We start from the raw sequence: 16,100 nt of genomic DNA, 5'->3' as shown, positions 1-16,100 counted from the left end.
TCTGGCCCGTGGGGCATCCCTCCTGGTGGGCGAGGACCGGTCGAGGTTTCGGTTGGGCGCTCGGGCCCCCGGGTTTGGTGTTTTTTACACAAGGGACCCTGTCGGTCCCGCGTTTCTCGGACTGGGCCTGCCTGGCTGCCTTTGCCTCCTCGTCATGGCCAGACGACTCACGACGGACGTGAGTGGAAGGAACGCAAAGAGCAACAAGGAAAGGAAACAATCTGGCGCGCACGAGGCGTCGCATCATGCGCGAGCGGCTGGGCTGTGTGGCCTTGTGGGCGGAATATACGGGCCTTATCGGAGGCATCGATTTGGTACAGCCCATTTGCAGATTTTCTTTGTGAATTTCGAACGGAATCGTGTCCAGGCCTTTTTATGCTTCTCCCTTTTTTTATTTGTGCTATAGACCGGGCTGAAACTCGCCTGTATTAAACTGGATTCTATTCTTTTAAGAGTAAAATACATCGGAGGTCCATTAATTTTCGTTATAGTGTTATATAGGTCCATCAACTTTAAAACTATATTTTTAGGTCCATAAACTTTTAAAATGGTTCACTATAGGTCCATACCCAATTATTTAATCTTAAATTCAACGTACATTTGAAGAAAAAAAAAACCGTACCTTTCTCCTGCAGAAACAGCCACGGCCAAGCCCAGCACCACGTGTGGCCGCGGGCGCAGCAGGACACTGGCACCGGCAGCAGGAGCAAGAGGCTGGGCTGCTCCGCACCGTCCATCTGCAAGCTAAATGACGACAGCGACAGCAGGCACCAGAGGGTGCCCGTGCCACCGCCGGAGGAAATCATGGGCGGCACGGCGTCGCGCGTCGGCGGGCGAGCCCTCCAAGCGGCGTGCGCCCGTGAGCGGGAGCAGCGAGCGGTGCGTGAAGAAGCCCCTGAGCGAGGCCAAGTGTGGCACTGGCCGTAGCTCGGCGGCGACGGCGGCGAGCAGCAACAGCAAGCAGCTGCAGCGGGGCGGGGCGGGTCGTCGTCGTCGTCGGGCGGGTCGTCGTTCAGGGCCGGCATGCAGCTGAGGCGGCTGTCGGGGTGCTACGATCGAGTGCCACATGGTGGTGGACCCCGTGAGCGGCAGCACCTCCATGAGGGCCACGGCCCCCACCATCTACCCCTGCCCCGACTGCGGCGAGGTGTTCGTCAGGCAGGAGAGCCTCCACCTCCACCAGTCCATCAGACACGCAGGTTGCTTGCTTGCTTCCTTCTTGCTGGTACTTAATGGAGTACAATTGAATCAATTAATAGAGTTGCTCCACGTCAGCTCCTCCGTGTCCAACACCATCTACCAGTACCACCGCAAGGACGGCGAGGGCAGCGACACCAGCACCGACGGCGGCAACGACTCGGACGGCGCCGGCGAGGACGAGGACGCCGAGGCGCTCGGCGAGGCCACGTAGGCGGAGCAACTGCTGCCCAGCGGCGCGGGCAAGTTCATGTGGACCGACGGCAGCATGTACGTCGAAGTTCACGTGGTGTGGTTCCCCATCCAGGGCATGGGCAACCTGATGCTCGACGTTTGGCTACGTCGCGCACTCGCTGGTTGGGCTACGACCCTGGTTGCTGATGCTGCCGGACCGGACTACGCGGAGGGCCGTCATGGCTTGTGTTAGGCCAGCGTTGGTGGAGCCATGCCTGCACTCGCCGCCGACGTGAAGGACGGCACCAAGGATGGCGTCTGCAGCACCTCAGGGGACGCGGCCCGGCCGCCCACGCGTCGGTGGCTACGGACATGCGCTGCCTCGAGTTCTGCCCTGAGAGGTGGTTGTCCACCGATGGCACTAGGTTCGAGCCTCACGACTCGTACAGGTTCATGGCGTTCAACACCGGCCTGAGGATATGCCTGGGCAAGGACCTCGCGTACCTGCAGCTAGCGAAGCCATCAAGACGTATGTACAGTGCAGCTATTCACTAACCATTTTGCCTAGCCCAAGCGACATAGGAGCCGAGGTGTACCGAGCGACTCTGATGTACTCGCACCCGCTGCTGGTCGTGGACGTCGGTCCAACCCGGGGCCCAAGTACCCGCTGTCATTGGCGCACGTGCACGCGCTCCTCTGCGTGCTGGACAAGCTGCTGCGCCTCCCGCTGGCTCAGGCCATGCTGGCCCGCGCCGCCGTCGACGCTGAAGGTCTGCTGGACAGCTTCCTCGTCCTGGCTGACGCCTTTGGCACGTTGCTCGCGTCACTCGTCGTGCTCCCGCAGCACGCGCGGAGCTCGTAGGCGAAGAGGCTGTACGCGTTGATGTGGACGAGTCCGAGCTGGCGTGGACGATGAAAACACGCGACTCCATCGAGTTGGCACGCTCCAGGAGGTCTGCGAGCATGGCACGGTCGGCGCCCGACGGAAACGCGGCCTTGTAAGAACACCCCGGCGGGAAGCTGCAGTGAGGCTCCTGCAGTCTACGTGCGTGCGTGTCAGCGTGTGATGTGCATGTGGAGCCGTCCACTTCACAGAAGCTTCGTCGGTGACCCATCCATGCCAGTTGCCTGCCCAGTTCAGCTCTGCTGCCGTGTGCATGGCTTTTCAAACAGTGACCAGCACCGCGACAACCCAACTGCTTTAGGTCGTCGATCGTCTTCCTCTCGACGTCGTCTCCTTCTCTCCTCCTTCATATATATACACATAGAAAGCAGTGGCGGGGCACGTGCGTTCAGCGAGCGTGACGTGCCACACGCACCCGCTGTTGGCGGACGTGGACGATCAGCTCCTGGCGCTGCAGTCATGGACGTCCAACCTAGGCCCCAAGTACCCGCTCTCGATAGCGCACATGCGCGCGCTCCTCTGTGTGTTGGACGAGCTGCTGCGCCTCCCACTGGCACATGCCACGCTGGCCCGCTCCCACACCGCCGCCGCCGACTACGACGGCCTGTTGGACGGCTTCGCCCAAGAAGAGCCGGCTGTCACCGCTGTCTAGGAGCAGGAGGACGGTGATGGGTGACGGTGTCAGAAAATAAAATAAGTAGGGGTTTTCTGCAAATGTACTTTGGATTTAAGGTTAAATAAATGATATGGACCTGCAGTCAATCATTTTAAAGGTTCATAGACCAAAAACACAGTTTCAAAGTGTATGGACCTAGATGACACCCCGATGAAAATTAATGGACTTCCGGTGCATTTTACTCTTATTTTTTATAAATGGCAGAGCTCCTGCCATTTTAGTTCAGTTTCCAACCGGGTTTCTGACAGCGGATTTGTGTTCACAGTCGTATGTATACATACTACTCCGTAGCGGTTAAGTTTTGACTTTGGGATTCTTACCAGATGCCGCGTTGGTCCAGTCCACAATCTCCGCTGCTTTCCATTCCAATGACTTCTGTTTGAAGTCTTGAGTTGATTGTTTCGTGGCTACCTGGTCCATGCATCCGAATTTTTTACTATTTGGCTCTTTTTCGAAAGTTTTTCTCAAATAGATCCCTGGCAAAAATAATTTCAGAAATAGACCCTTGGCTCGGCGCCAAAGTGACTGGCGCCGAGCTCGGCGCCACAGTCACTGGCGCCGAGCGCCGAACTCGGCGCCAGTCTGAATGGCGCCGAGCCACCTGCATTTAACCCATCCTGCACTTCTTCCCCGAGCGTTCTTCCTCTTATTTCTCCTCGGGTTTTTTTCTCGCCACTTCACCCTACCTCACGAATCAACATATTGGACCTTGAAAACATTTATTTGATCCGTAGATCTTCGAGAGCAAGGTATACTCGCTCACCTACTTGTTTTTCTCACATTGATTCGGTACATATTAGTCGGATTTTTGAACCTAAGAATCGTCATCACTTAGGGTTTCATTGTATCCCTCAATATATGTATTATACAACCATAGGTTCATTTCAAGGCGTAGAAAAAGCTAGCAAACCAAGCCGCATGTAGTTATGTTATGGGTTTATTGTTGTGGATGAAATGAGAAACCCTAGGTTTAGGGTATAATTTTAAAAGCTTTTGGTTCTTAGAACGAAATTGATTGTATTGTAGTTATGGTTCTCATTGATATTTTATTGTGATGTTTTTATTTATGTTTGTTAAATTACATCCTATTTGTTAGATGCAAGAAATATTTCGGGAGGAGTTTTGGCGAAAACGGAGTCGTCCTCGAGAATTATATCCCGACGCGTCTAGCAAAGATGCCCCCGTTCCTCCTGACCTTCCTGTCCCTAACTGTGACTGTGGTTTCCCAGTCCATATTTTTCAATCGAAACATCCGGACATAGCCGCGCGTTGCTTCTACACATGTAGTCGGTTTAATGTAAGAAATTGTTTGTACTATCATTTTTCTTTATTTGTTTAAGTATGGTACTAATATTTTATTGGAATCTCGTTGTGTATGACCATGAGAGGTGCTTTTTCTTTCAGTGGATCGATGGTGCAGACAAGTTTGATCCTAGGTACCTCTTTCGATGATTGGTTTAGAGGGAGACATCCACGTGAGCACTTCAAGCGGTGGGTTTCACCCCCCCCCCTAACCCTCCGGCAATAACGGCTAAGGAGAAGCACCTAGCCGTAGTTAGACGACTCGAGGAACCTGCTCTGTGCGATTACGGAGATCGAACTGTGATAAACCCTGAGAATACGTTGAAGTTTGTGTGTCCAAACAAGCATGAGGTAAGTGCAAAGTGTATGTGTTAAAATCTTTAGCTATATGTGTTTATGTACTAATGTCTCATTATTTAGGTGTATTCAATGGCGAAGTGTCGTTTCAAGGAATGGTTGTATGGTCCTAAGAACCAATGGCTGGAAGAACCGCGGAGGGTTAAGGAAAAGAAGAAAGAACGGGTAATCTACAAAGCACCTCCTGTCATGTGCGAATGTGGTGTAAAATCCAACTATGGCCTAGTCCCTTCGGAGCTTGGAATAGGTCATTATTGCGGCCATATGATTGAGTATGATGAGGTTCGTTATTTTTCTGGTAAACATGAAATCGTATTTTGTTTGTTTTTCTAATACATATATGATATAATATTTATTTTGAACAGAGCACTAGGAAATGCAGTTGGGAATGTTATGATGGTCAAGCTAAGTTCTTGGATAAACTGAAGAAGAGGCAAGTAATTGCACGGAAGAGGGGATATGGACCTGACTACATCAACCTATTCGTTAAACATCACAAAGAAAAGATGCGTGAGTTTGCTAGACAGCGCGGTATTTGTAACCCGATCGATGTTGGGCTTAACAAATGGGGATTGGAGAGGTAGACAATGTTAGAGGAGGAGAGGGCAAGGAATGAGGCAAGGGAGGAGACAAGAGTATAGATGCAGGTCTTGAACGAGCATGTTGCTACATTATGTGCCAGTGAGTGCTTGAAAACCTTTTTCGTTGCCTGGTTTTAAATGTAATATTATCAAGTTGCTAACTGATTGCATTTTATACATCAAGGGATTGGTTGCAGCGGTGAACATGCTGCAGAGGTGGCTCGTGCAAGGTATGAGGAGAAGAAGTTAGATGGCTATAGATCATGAGCTGGTCGTACCGTTCAATCACCGATTGTGCTGTGTGATGATGGAGACGAGGATGAAGATGACACTGGCAGAATGAGTAAGCTTATTGCTCTAGCAGAGGTGGGCATACAGGCATAGGAGGCTGAGGACGACACTCGCAGACTGAGTGAGCTCATCTCTCTAGCAGAGGCGGGCATTCAGGTGCAGGAGGCTGACGACGACACTGGCAGACTGAGCGAGCTCATCGCTCTAGCAGAGGCGGGCTTATAGGCAGAGGAGGATGACGACGCGTTCTTCACTCAGGCCGCAGCGGCCGCAGATGAAGCGGAGGCCGCTTACTACAAGCGATAGGTAGGTCAGAGCAACGCAGTTGAGCCTAGCCATAGCAACAGGGTTGTAGTAGAGGACTGGTACTCGGATGATGAGTTGCTTACTCAGTACGTTTCAGATTGATGATTTGGAAGTGCATTTGCCCCTTTGTCTACTGTCGGCACTTAGTTGTACTATTAATATGTTTTGTAATGTGACATAGTATCGAACTTTTCATTATGTGGTTGTTTTCATTATCAATGGTCTTAATATTTCGCTTAATGATACGGACTTATTTCTATTTGAACACGTGCTGCAAAAAATAGTTAACGACATATGATATTATAGAAATCAACACACGAAACACATTAAATGGCATGTGACTACATGTACCGAACCTAGGTACATAGTTTTATTTGACTAAACCTAACATGCCTTAGGTAATTAAACCATGCCTTCGGTAATTAAACCTAACATGCCTTAGGTAATTCAACCTGGGGTTCTCCACAAGAAAAAGATAAAGTCATCCTAGTAGTGTGGCCACATAGCAAATTGTGTTGCACCTTCTCCATAGTAGCCTCCCGTTGTTAGTGGTGGTGGTGGCGGGGGTGATGGGGGAGACCTCTTTTTCTTGTGGTTAGGGCAGGTGCAATATGGATCAATGCAGAGTGCCTCCTGTGAATCGGCACCATTGTTGTTATCGTCCTGTTCGTCATCCTTGTAACTGCTGCTAACTTCCCTTTCTAGATCGAAGATACGGTCTTATAGGTAGTAGATGTACTTCGCATGCGGATAAATAGGTTGAGGATCGACCCACCTATTGAACCCACAGTTTTCTTCGGCCAAGGAAGACTACAAAAAGTATGTCGTGTAAGTGATATACAAGACAAACATATTGAAGAAACAAATAGTAATAGCAATTACCCATGCTCGCGGGCATTTGAAGAAACGACGACCTCCATCTATTCCCTCGGTGAACATCTGCACTAGGCAGTCCTCACCATGCATGCATTTTGGCCACTCTTCTTTCCTTTCATCGTATCCTGTTAGTGGTGCCTCTTTGGTGAAATCACTTTTGCTCTCAACTAGGAACCTCTCATAAAGAGCTTCCTCAAAGAAATCGGGACCAAGAGGACCCTTCCACCCCCAGGTAGTTTTCTTCCCCTTTCCTCTCCCTCTGGACGACCCTCCAGACATTGGTACTACAATGAAAGCAAATACTGAGGAGTGTTCTTCTTCCTTATTATTTGTGTGAATGAGAGTGAGTGAGTGGTTATTTATAGGTTGAGAGGAGGAATGGAGGCCTGTCAATGTGCCATGTCAGCGATCCATGTGCCTCTTCACCTCAGCCCTTGGATCAAATAGTCATAAGATGGATGGTGGAGATAGAGTTTAGTTGTGCTTCCTTGCATGTTGTCCTTGTATCTGAAATGTCTATATCAGTGATGTGATAATTTGATGTTGTCCGTGTATCTGAAAAGTCTATGTTTATTGTCTAAAAAGCATAGATTCGTTCATTGTTGCTTGGTAATCCTAGATTCTTATACACAGCGTATGTACAAATATTCCTAGATTATAAACATAATAAATTTATAGTTAATCTGTGTACTACATTTGTGCATTTGTACAAGTATAGTATGATTAAAGGTTCACACAAAAAATCGCAAGATACGGTCTTGTATTAGAAGCATCCACAGTTACAAACAGAGACATCAATATATATTCTAAACATTTAATTATCCAACAAGCATAATGCAACCACAACGATAGCATAATACAACCAACATAATATGTCATGCAAAGTCCAAATAGTCCACAATATCCATACAGTCCCGAATAGTTAAAGAAAAGTAAATACAAAATTCATAATAGTTCATAGTAACACCTACCACGTCCCTCACTGTCTCCTACTCTTGTCCCTACCCTTGTGACCCAGAGCGCTGGTGCCTGGAGTGTAAGGTCATGCGGACGGCGTCGCCTAGTGCCTAGAGGCGATGTAGGATGAGTCGATGGAGCGTCATGGAGCTGAGAGGGCCCAAGCTCATCGTGCCTCTTGTCCATGTCATCGTCGTCGTCGGCCTCCTCGTCCTCCTCCTCATCCTCTGTAGCTGCTTGACTAGAGGAACCCAAGGCTCCTCTTCCTGCAGAAGGATCGTACACGTCATGCGTCATGTTTGTCCTGCAACCACAATGACCAGCCACATGGCGTAGACGACGTGACAGCCTCTGTTGTACAAAACTATGTTAACTGAAAGAATATAGCATATTAATAATTTGTTTGAAAGAATATTTTTAATCTTATATCTAAGAAGCCAAGTATGTAGTCATCATTGACTCTAGGCCGAACGCGCTCGATCTCTTCAACTGAGCTTCTCAATGTATTGCCCTGCAACAAAGTTTTCAATAATAAGACTTCTGAACAGATATCATTTACTTTTGTTTTCTTATGTAACTAAACGTAACATAATAAGTCGATTGGCTTACCACTCTGTCCAAGATCGGTCCTGCCTCCACCTGCCTTCCTGCATGAGTGGACCGGTCATACGTTGTGTCCTCATCGTCGGAGGACTCAATGTCGGCGTAGTCAGTTTTGGTCCACTGTAGCCTGAGCCTGCACCTTGTTGAACGCTGGTACCAAGCTTGGTACCGCCTGAACTCACGGTTCGTGTGCGGCTCATTGTTGTCGTCCAGGTTGTCGTGCATCTCCTCCCATTCCTCAATGTAGGATTGGTGGTGCCTCTCCCAGTCAAAAATCTTCTTGTTCCTCTAACGATCCAACCTGCACGTATGTCATCGTTACATTAATCCACATATGTGGCACCATATTATAAGAAATGGACCATCATCATGAGACATTTGAAATATCAAAACACTTACTTGTGTAAGTCAACGCTAGTCGAGAACAGAGACATAGGCCAGAGCTGTCTCACTCCAAATTGGCGTGCAACCCTATCTGGCAGGTGGTACTCGATAGCATAGAAGCAGATTAGAGGGCACCTCATCCTATAGAAGTAGTCGTCGGCCCCACATACGTTGCTCAGCTGAAAAGGAAGTGCGTCCTCTCCACCATACGGCTCCCACTCCACCTGCATCATGTCCAAATAAGATGTTAGATGGTATACTAATCCTTTTAAAAGCAGCATAGAAAATAAAATTTACTTACACTAGACGCCGTCAGCGAATCTAGCTCGTTCGTGTACTCAATGTACGTCCGGTCTATCCTCGTGTGCAAAACCCTAACCTGGTCCCAAAGGTACGCCCACATCGGCTGGTGACTTGGAGGCTAACCTTGGAACCACTCACAATGAGCCAGTACCTCTGGACGACCAACTGAAAAATAAGCCCACATCCACAGCTGTAACAGGTACACACATCCACCAAGTGACAGGTTCACCGTAGACCGACGACACCCCTCGTATAGTTGCCGGTATAGAAAACACAAGACTGTAGAGCCCTAGATGTACTGACCCGCCTGGTCCCAATTACTGAGGCAGTGGATCCACATCTAGGACGCATTGTCACCCGTCGCGTCGGGAAAGAGAACGCAAGCAAAAAGGTGTAGGATCCACACCCGGCAGTAGTACCCAACCGTCTCCTCATCTGCCTCCTCGGGACACTGTGCGAACTCTGTACGTAGCCATGAGATGGGAACTCCAGAAGTGCGAGCCCCTTGCTCGCCAAGCTCACGCCCAAGGAAGGCCTCCACTCATGCTCTCCATCCCTCTGACCTGCACTGCCCGGTGATTGGGTTCCCATGAATCCTTAGGCCTAGCATCTTCTGACAGTCCTGAAGCGAGACTGTCATCTCCCCGAAAGGTAGGTGGAAGCTGTGAGTCTCCTGCCGCCACCTATATTTAAGACCAAGCAAGATTACTTGTCAAAAAGTCAATTGCATGAACAAATGGCAATGAATGGAGGCAATGATTCACTTTAATACCTGTCTACCAACGCAGTTATCACCGCTGAGTTGAACTTGGGCACCCCATGATGAACCTGAAAGGAGATGACATCTAGGCTAGCTCTTTGCAGGAAAGGAGTGTACCTATCGTCGTACTGAATGTCCAAGAACCCACTGTGGGTCCTAGAACGAAGGTGCGGAAGGTCCTGCATCGAATATAACATAGTCACATGTTACTTCACGAACACATGTACGAATAAAACTTATAGATTATTACCTGCCCCAGCGCAACGAGACGTCCTCGGTGAGTCTCCTCGTACGTCGGGTCGAGCAGGTGGAATTGCTCCATCCTACAAAAAAAGTGAATGAATTAGAATTGCAATGTACAATGAAACATGAACTTATAAATGTATAGGTAATTGACATAAATAAAAAGCATAAATTGAGACATGCATAATTAAATATATGATACGACAAATATAAAATAATACTATAAACCAATAGTCCTACCTCACTAATCTGTCAATGGCAACTTCGTGAGTTGTGGCCAAGTCTACTGCACTTGCCGCACTCGTGCTGCTCGGGATCAGTAACAAATGGAGTTCCTCTTCCACGCCTAGTTCTTCCGGGTATCTGATCCATAACCATCATATGCCTCGTCCTCTGCCTTGATCCACGCTTGTTCCAATGGTAAGCTGGATCCACAATGTACTTCGGCCCATCATATGGAGGCCACTCTCTAGGGTCCCGGAAAGGAACGAAGCGAGGGCTCCATGTGTTCACAAGCGTGTTGACACTGAATTCGTGAGGTATCCTCCTCTCGATATTATAGTTGCGATGCCTAGTTGCTGCCACCAAATGCGAACATATAAAGTGGTATTGCCTTGGTTTACCACAAGTGCACTTGAAATCTTAGAGGACAACCACATGTATCCTTGACTCTCGGACCTCACCGTCGGATGTTGTACCGCCCCCATGCTTGACCTGATAAGTCCCTGTGGCGTGGTCAAAGCATGCAACCTCATGTGTGCCAGCCCTTTCTCTTGCCTTCTCTAGGTGTGCCTTTGGTTTCAGAGCCCATATCTCTCTATCACTCCTCAACTACAATGCATGGGCGTGTCTATCGTTGAACCAGGCAACAAGCTTATAGAAGGTGAATTGAACAATTGCATTTACGGGCATACCACGTATCCCCAATAGCAACTTATTGAATGACTCTGCCATGTTGCTGCACTGAAACTCGTACCTCCAGCCACCGTCATCATGAGCTCTCGTCCATTTCTCCAAATCCCTCATCAAACCTGTGAGCCATTGTCTACCTTCTATATTTGATGCGGTTCTGACCTACTCCAACTTTTCTCTAAAGTACTTGTCCTCAAGCTGTCGAGCAGCCTCCTAGAACAGATCAAAGTTTTTCTTGACACTGTCCTACCATAGTAGATTCTCAGCAAGGTGTCAAGTACACCAACGATGGTGCAAAGGTGCATACCCCTCTAACTGCTCTCGCACGGCATTAAGTATGCCCTGATGCCTATCAGATATGACGCCAACCTCCCTACCAGGGCCAACCACGTGTATCCGGACTAGCCTCAAGAACCATCCCCAACTGTCATTGTTCTCCTTCTCAACCAAAGTAAATGCCAAAGGAACCAACTTGTTGTTCACGTCACAGGATATGGCTATAAGAAGTGTGCCCTGGTATTTGCCAATCAAGAACGTACCATCAATGGAGAAGATGGGACGACAGTGCCTAAAGGCCTCGACACACTGAGGAAAGCACCAGAAGGCACGGAAAAATATCTGCCTCACATCCTTCCATGCATTAGGTTTTGGGATGTACTCATAATGCATGCCTAGATTCACCGCTTTGATTGCATTGAAAAGAACTGGCATCTGCTCATACCCATCCTCCCAGTCCCCATATATCATCTTCCACGCTCGCTGCTTAGCCTTCCATGCTTTACCATAAGTTATCACATATCCTCCATACAACGCCTCAACGGTCCTGATAATTGTTCTTACCTTCATGTTGGGTTCTCCCTGCAAAATTCCCATCAACCGCTTGGCAATGAGGGTAGATGTCAACTGCCGATGCCTCAGTGTCAGCTCATGGTCAGCACAATTGTGTGGCCCAACAACTTTTGTGATCTTCCATTTTCCGGTCACTTGTTGCTTCCTTGCACAAACCCTCCATGGGCAGCGTTCCTTGTCACACACAACTATGTAATAGCGCTCCACATATGAATGCAATACCCTGTAAGGCCTCTTTCGTATCACTGCAAAAGCCTGCAACCACCTCTTCAAAGCAGGGAGGTCACTGAACACCCTCCCCTCCTCAATTACCATGTTAGGACCAGCCTTAGGAGCTTCTAGGGGCTCATCATCACGTCCTTCTGCAAACGCCAGATCAGAATGAGCAAGATCACTAAACTCATGAACTCTAGGATCATGGCGGTCGGGAAAGATACGCCTCATCATCTCAACATCACTCTCCGTCAGCTCTCCAATAGGACGATCATCATCAGAATCAAGAGCCCTAGCCATCTCATATGGCTCCGAATCATTCATAATTTCAACATTATTGGAGCCACGAAATCCATCTAAAAAGTGCACTTGCGCAGCAACATGGGGCACATCTATATTCTCAGGAATTTCTCCTACAACGTCATTACAGAAATGAGGAAAGAATGAAACAAATAGATGTAAGGAACGGGATAAGCTCTCAAAAACCATACAGTTAAGACACTTACTCGGATGATTCTGTGTCAAAGGAATCTCATAAGGAGGATCTGCCATGAAAACATGAGTATGACAACCATCTCCAAATAATGCATTGGGGGCAGATTGAGCATCAGGAACCGTAGGCGCAATCTGCACATCCAGATAAGGTTCCGGAACGGGAGGGTCGATGTGTGCCGGATGATCCATTGCTGGGGTAAACCCATGAGGGATTGGATCAACTAACACCCGACGAACAACCACGTCCAAACATTGTAGCTGGCTCTTCATAGCCGATCTCACATAGTTGTCCCACTGATCCGCACAACCAATTGAGATCATTCGCCTGAAGATGTTCGGAGGATAACCTAGGTGCAGTACACCATCAACTGCAATATCATCATCTCCAAAGCAATGCAGCTCCTTCCGAGCCCTTGCAACCATATCACTAAATGAAGGCCTATCATTGAATAGCACAGGCACGCTTTGCATGTCAAGAAACTCAACATATCCATAACGATCGCTTTCAACCGTGCCTCCATGATATATGGTCACTAGGTTGTCCATCTATTTCAAAAACGTAACAAAACACATGTCCTTTAGTCCAAATTAACTACAAACTAAGTAATCATGATAATAACTACGTATATATTTATAGTGTACTCACTAAATAGCAAGATCATATGTAGTTAACTACAAATATAACTACATATCTAAGTAGCTATCTAACTATATCTATTTACTAATGTATCTATGTTTCTATCTATCTACATATATATCTCATAAAATCAACTAAGTCATCACAGTATAACTAGTAAATAACAAACACCAACTAAATAGGTACATTGCATATTCATATTTTTACCTTTCTGGGTCGACGGACGATGGGCGTAGGTCAAGGCGAAGATCCGGGCCTGCGGTGGCACGGCCAACGACAGAGGTGGCGCGCGGCGGTCGCGGGGTGCCCGGCGCTTCGCGCGGCGAGACCGGCTCGACGGGCGCGGGAGGCAGGGCGAGGCGAGGGTGGCGGTGGACGTCGGCAAGGCGGGGCAAGGCCGGCGGTGGAGGGGGCAAGGCGGGGCGAGGCCGAGGCCGCCGGTGGAGACAAAGGCGAGGACGGTGGTGGAGGGCGTGGCGGCTCGGCGCTGCAGCCAACCAACGGGCAACAGCGCGAGGGCACGGCGGCGCGATGCAGGCTCGGGCGAGGGAGCGGAGGCAGCGGCGCGGCGCGGGCTCGGCCGCCGGAGCAGCAGCGGCGCGGGCAGGTGGAGCAGCAGCGGCGCGGGCGGGCGCGGGCGCGCGCGGCGCGGCGTGGCGACGGCGCAGGCAGGGACGGCTAGGGCAAGATGGGGAAGAAGAAGGGTCGGCCGATAGATATTTAGGGGCTCGGCGCCAGAGTGACTGGCGCTGAGCTCGGCACCAGTCACTCTGGCGCCGAGCCCCTGGCAAGCCAATTTCCCGTGCCCAGGACCTCGGCGCCAGTGACCGTGGCGCCAAGCTCGACGCCAGTCACTCTGGCGCCGAGCCAAAGGGTCAATTTCTGAAATTGTTTCCGCCAGAGGTCTATTTGAGAGAAATTTGGACAACCACCTCGTGAAAACGATGTGCCGTCGGTACACAGTAGGGTATGTACTCCCTTCCCTCTGTCCAGAAAAGAATGAATTTCTAGCAAAGTGCCATAGATAAATTTGGTCAATTATAGATAAAAAGTATCAATATTTATAAATAAATATTATTAGATCAATTACGAAATATATTTTTATAATAAATTATTTTGGAGCCGTAAATGTGAATAGTATTCTCTAAAAATTTGGTTAAATATGAATCACTTTTGATGACACGCAACTCGTGGTTGCATTCTTTTATGTACGCACAATTCTACAAAGACGAGGCCAGGCCACAGTGGAGCTGTATGCACGCGGGCTCGACTGCTCGAGCGAGGCTACAGGGCCGACGTCTGATACTGACCCAGCAGCGAACGAAAGCCCTTTGCTCAGGACGTAGACGTACTACGTGACGCCGACCGTCGCGCGTGGAGTGCGATCCGTATCCCTTCGCCATTACTTTGGTGGTTACGAGCAAACCGGGCGTAGGGAGTAGGAGTCGCGATCGCGGACAATGGACACGAGCGGAGGCGGCGTATTGAATGTAGTCGCTGCACGCGCGAGCCATGGATGATGATGGCCGGGTGGACGGAGACGGAGCTGGACCGACGTAGGTGTCAAACGAGCAGTGGATACGACGGCAAGCAAGTCAAGTAGTACGATGCATACCCGCCGCCGGCAGCTGCGTCATCGATGGCAATGGCATCTACGTATTCTGTGTTCAGTCAGGATCGACACCGCACGCAGAGTTGCTTTCAGATCAGATGACCTTTGAATTCAGTACTTAGCGAGTAGCTTCAGAGCGATACATGTAACTTCAGGTCAGTACATGTACATCACGGGAAGGAATTCACCCGTGGAATCACGTGTCGGTCTGTAGTAACTCGCTATACGCCCGATCCCGGCGTACGCTCGCTCTGCGAAAGGATGGCTCGTCACGAGCGACCGGATTCACATGCATGCATCCGCCGATCCGTGCCTACTTGAAACCTGCGCGCCCTGCCGCGCGCGCCGGCGAGCGGGACACGGACACGCCTTGGCGCCTTGCCGCTGCTGGTGCAGACAGCAGACCTGCATCGATACGGTCACACGCCTGGACGACAAAGAAACCGCTCAGAGCAGAGCAGAGCAGATGCAGAGACCAGCTCCCGTCCGTAACCGTATCGTACCGGTGGGGGCACCCCCGGCATGCACGCCGGAATACTAGAGCACAAACCCGTGTGAGGAATCATCTGCTGGTCCTCTCCGGACTCCGGAGGTAAGAACCACACTGTAGATCTGAACAATTTGAGGTAGCGCCGTACAGACATATGCTTTTATGGTGTAAAGTTTTGGAGTGTCACATTGAGTGTCACAAGGGGTGTCGCATGAGGTGTTCGGATACTAATAAAAAAATAAATTACAGAATCCGTAAGTAATCCACGAGACGAATTGATTAAGCCTAATTAATTCATCATTAGCATATATATTGTAGCACCACATTGTTAAATCATAGACTAATTAGACTTAAAATATCTGTCTCGCAAAATAGCCGCGGACTATATAATTAGTTATTTTTTAATCTATATTTAATACTACATGCATGTGTCCAAACGTTGGAGGGGATATGGAGTAAACCTCAGGGGGGAATTAAACAAGGCCTTAGTCACCTGCTGGTTCTATATGTAACAGTAACTGTGTTTGCCACTGCCTGCAGGAGTGTGTGGTGTAGGCCGTGGAAAAGAAAGCGGTGGAACAGATGCATGACACAGTGAACGTTACTAATCATATGCACCAACACACAAAAGCGCGGGAGTGATTCCGTTCAAAAAAAAGAAAAAAGAGTAAGCGCGGGAGTGGGAGTTTGCTATGAGCGCCCTTGGTACGGTTCGTCCTGGCTCTGTTTCTGGCTCCTATGACACAGTGAACGTTACTAGTCGTATGCACCAACCGTAGAAGCACAGTGGAAGTTTCAGGTATGAAATAAAAATGAATTAAAAGAGCTCGTAAAATCAGTTTTCTTCACGGGTTTCGTGAGAGCCACTGCTACCGTAGTCACAAGCTATGCGAAAACAGATCCATTTTCTTTTCAAAAAATGAATATGTATGAGATCTGAGTATCTTTGCATAAAAAGTAGCTTTGTTACAAGATGCG

General features: G+C 49.0%; 1 protein-coding gene and 1 long non-coding RNA gene across 2 annotated transcripts; both read left to right on the top strand.

Moving 5' to 3' along the window:
- Positions 1-4,505: 4,505 nt before the first annotated feature.
- On the top strand, positions 4,506-5,140 carry LOC136453499 (uncharacterized). The gene is made up of 3 exons (XR_010759033.1): positions 4,506-4,604; positions 4,674-4,892; positions 4,976-5,140. It is a non-coding gene; the product is annotated as an uncharacterized lncRNA (long non-coding RNA).
- Positions 5,141-13,246: 8,106 nt separating this feature from the next.
- LOC136455309 (uncharacterized) lies at positions 13,247-13,702 on the top strand. The gene has a single exon (XM_066455393.1). The coding sequence runs from the start codon at positions 13,247-13,249 to the stop codon at positions 13,700-13,702; it is 456 nt and encodes a 151-aa protein (XP_066311490.1).
- Positions 13,703-16,100: the final 2,398 nt, after the last annotated feature.

Source organism: Miscanthus floridulus, chromosome 5, assembly GCF_019320115.1.
Source record: "Miscanthus floridulus cultivar M001 chromosome 5, ASM1932011v1, whole genome shotgun sequence".
NCBI lineage: Eukaryota > Viridiplantae > Streptophyta > Magnoliopsida > Poales > Poaceae > Miscanthus > Miscanthus floridulus.
The sequence above is the reverse complement of the archived record's forward strand: the minus strand, read 5'-3'. Positions and strand labels throughout refer to the sequence as shown.

Excerpts from the sequence above, each read along its gene's own strand:
- LOC136455309 (XM_066455393.1), top strand. The coding sequence starts at position 13,247 with ATGGGCGTAGGTCAAGGCGAAGATCCGGGCCTGCGGTGGCACGGCCAA.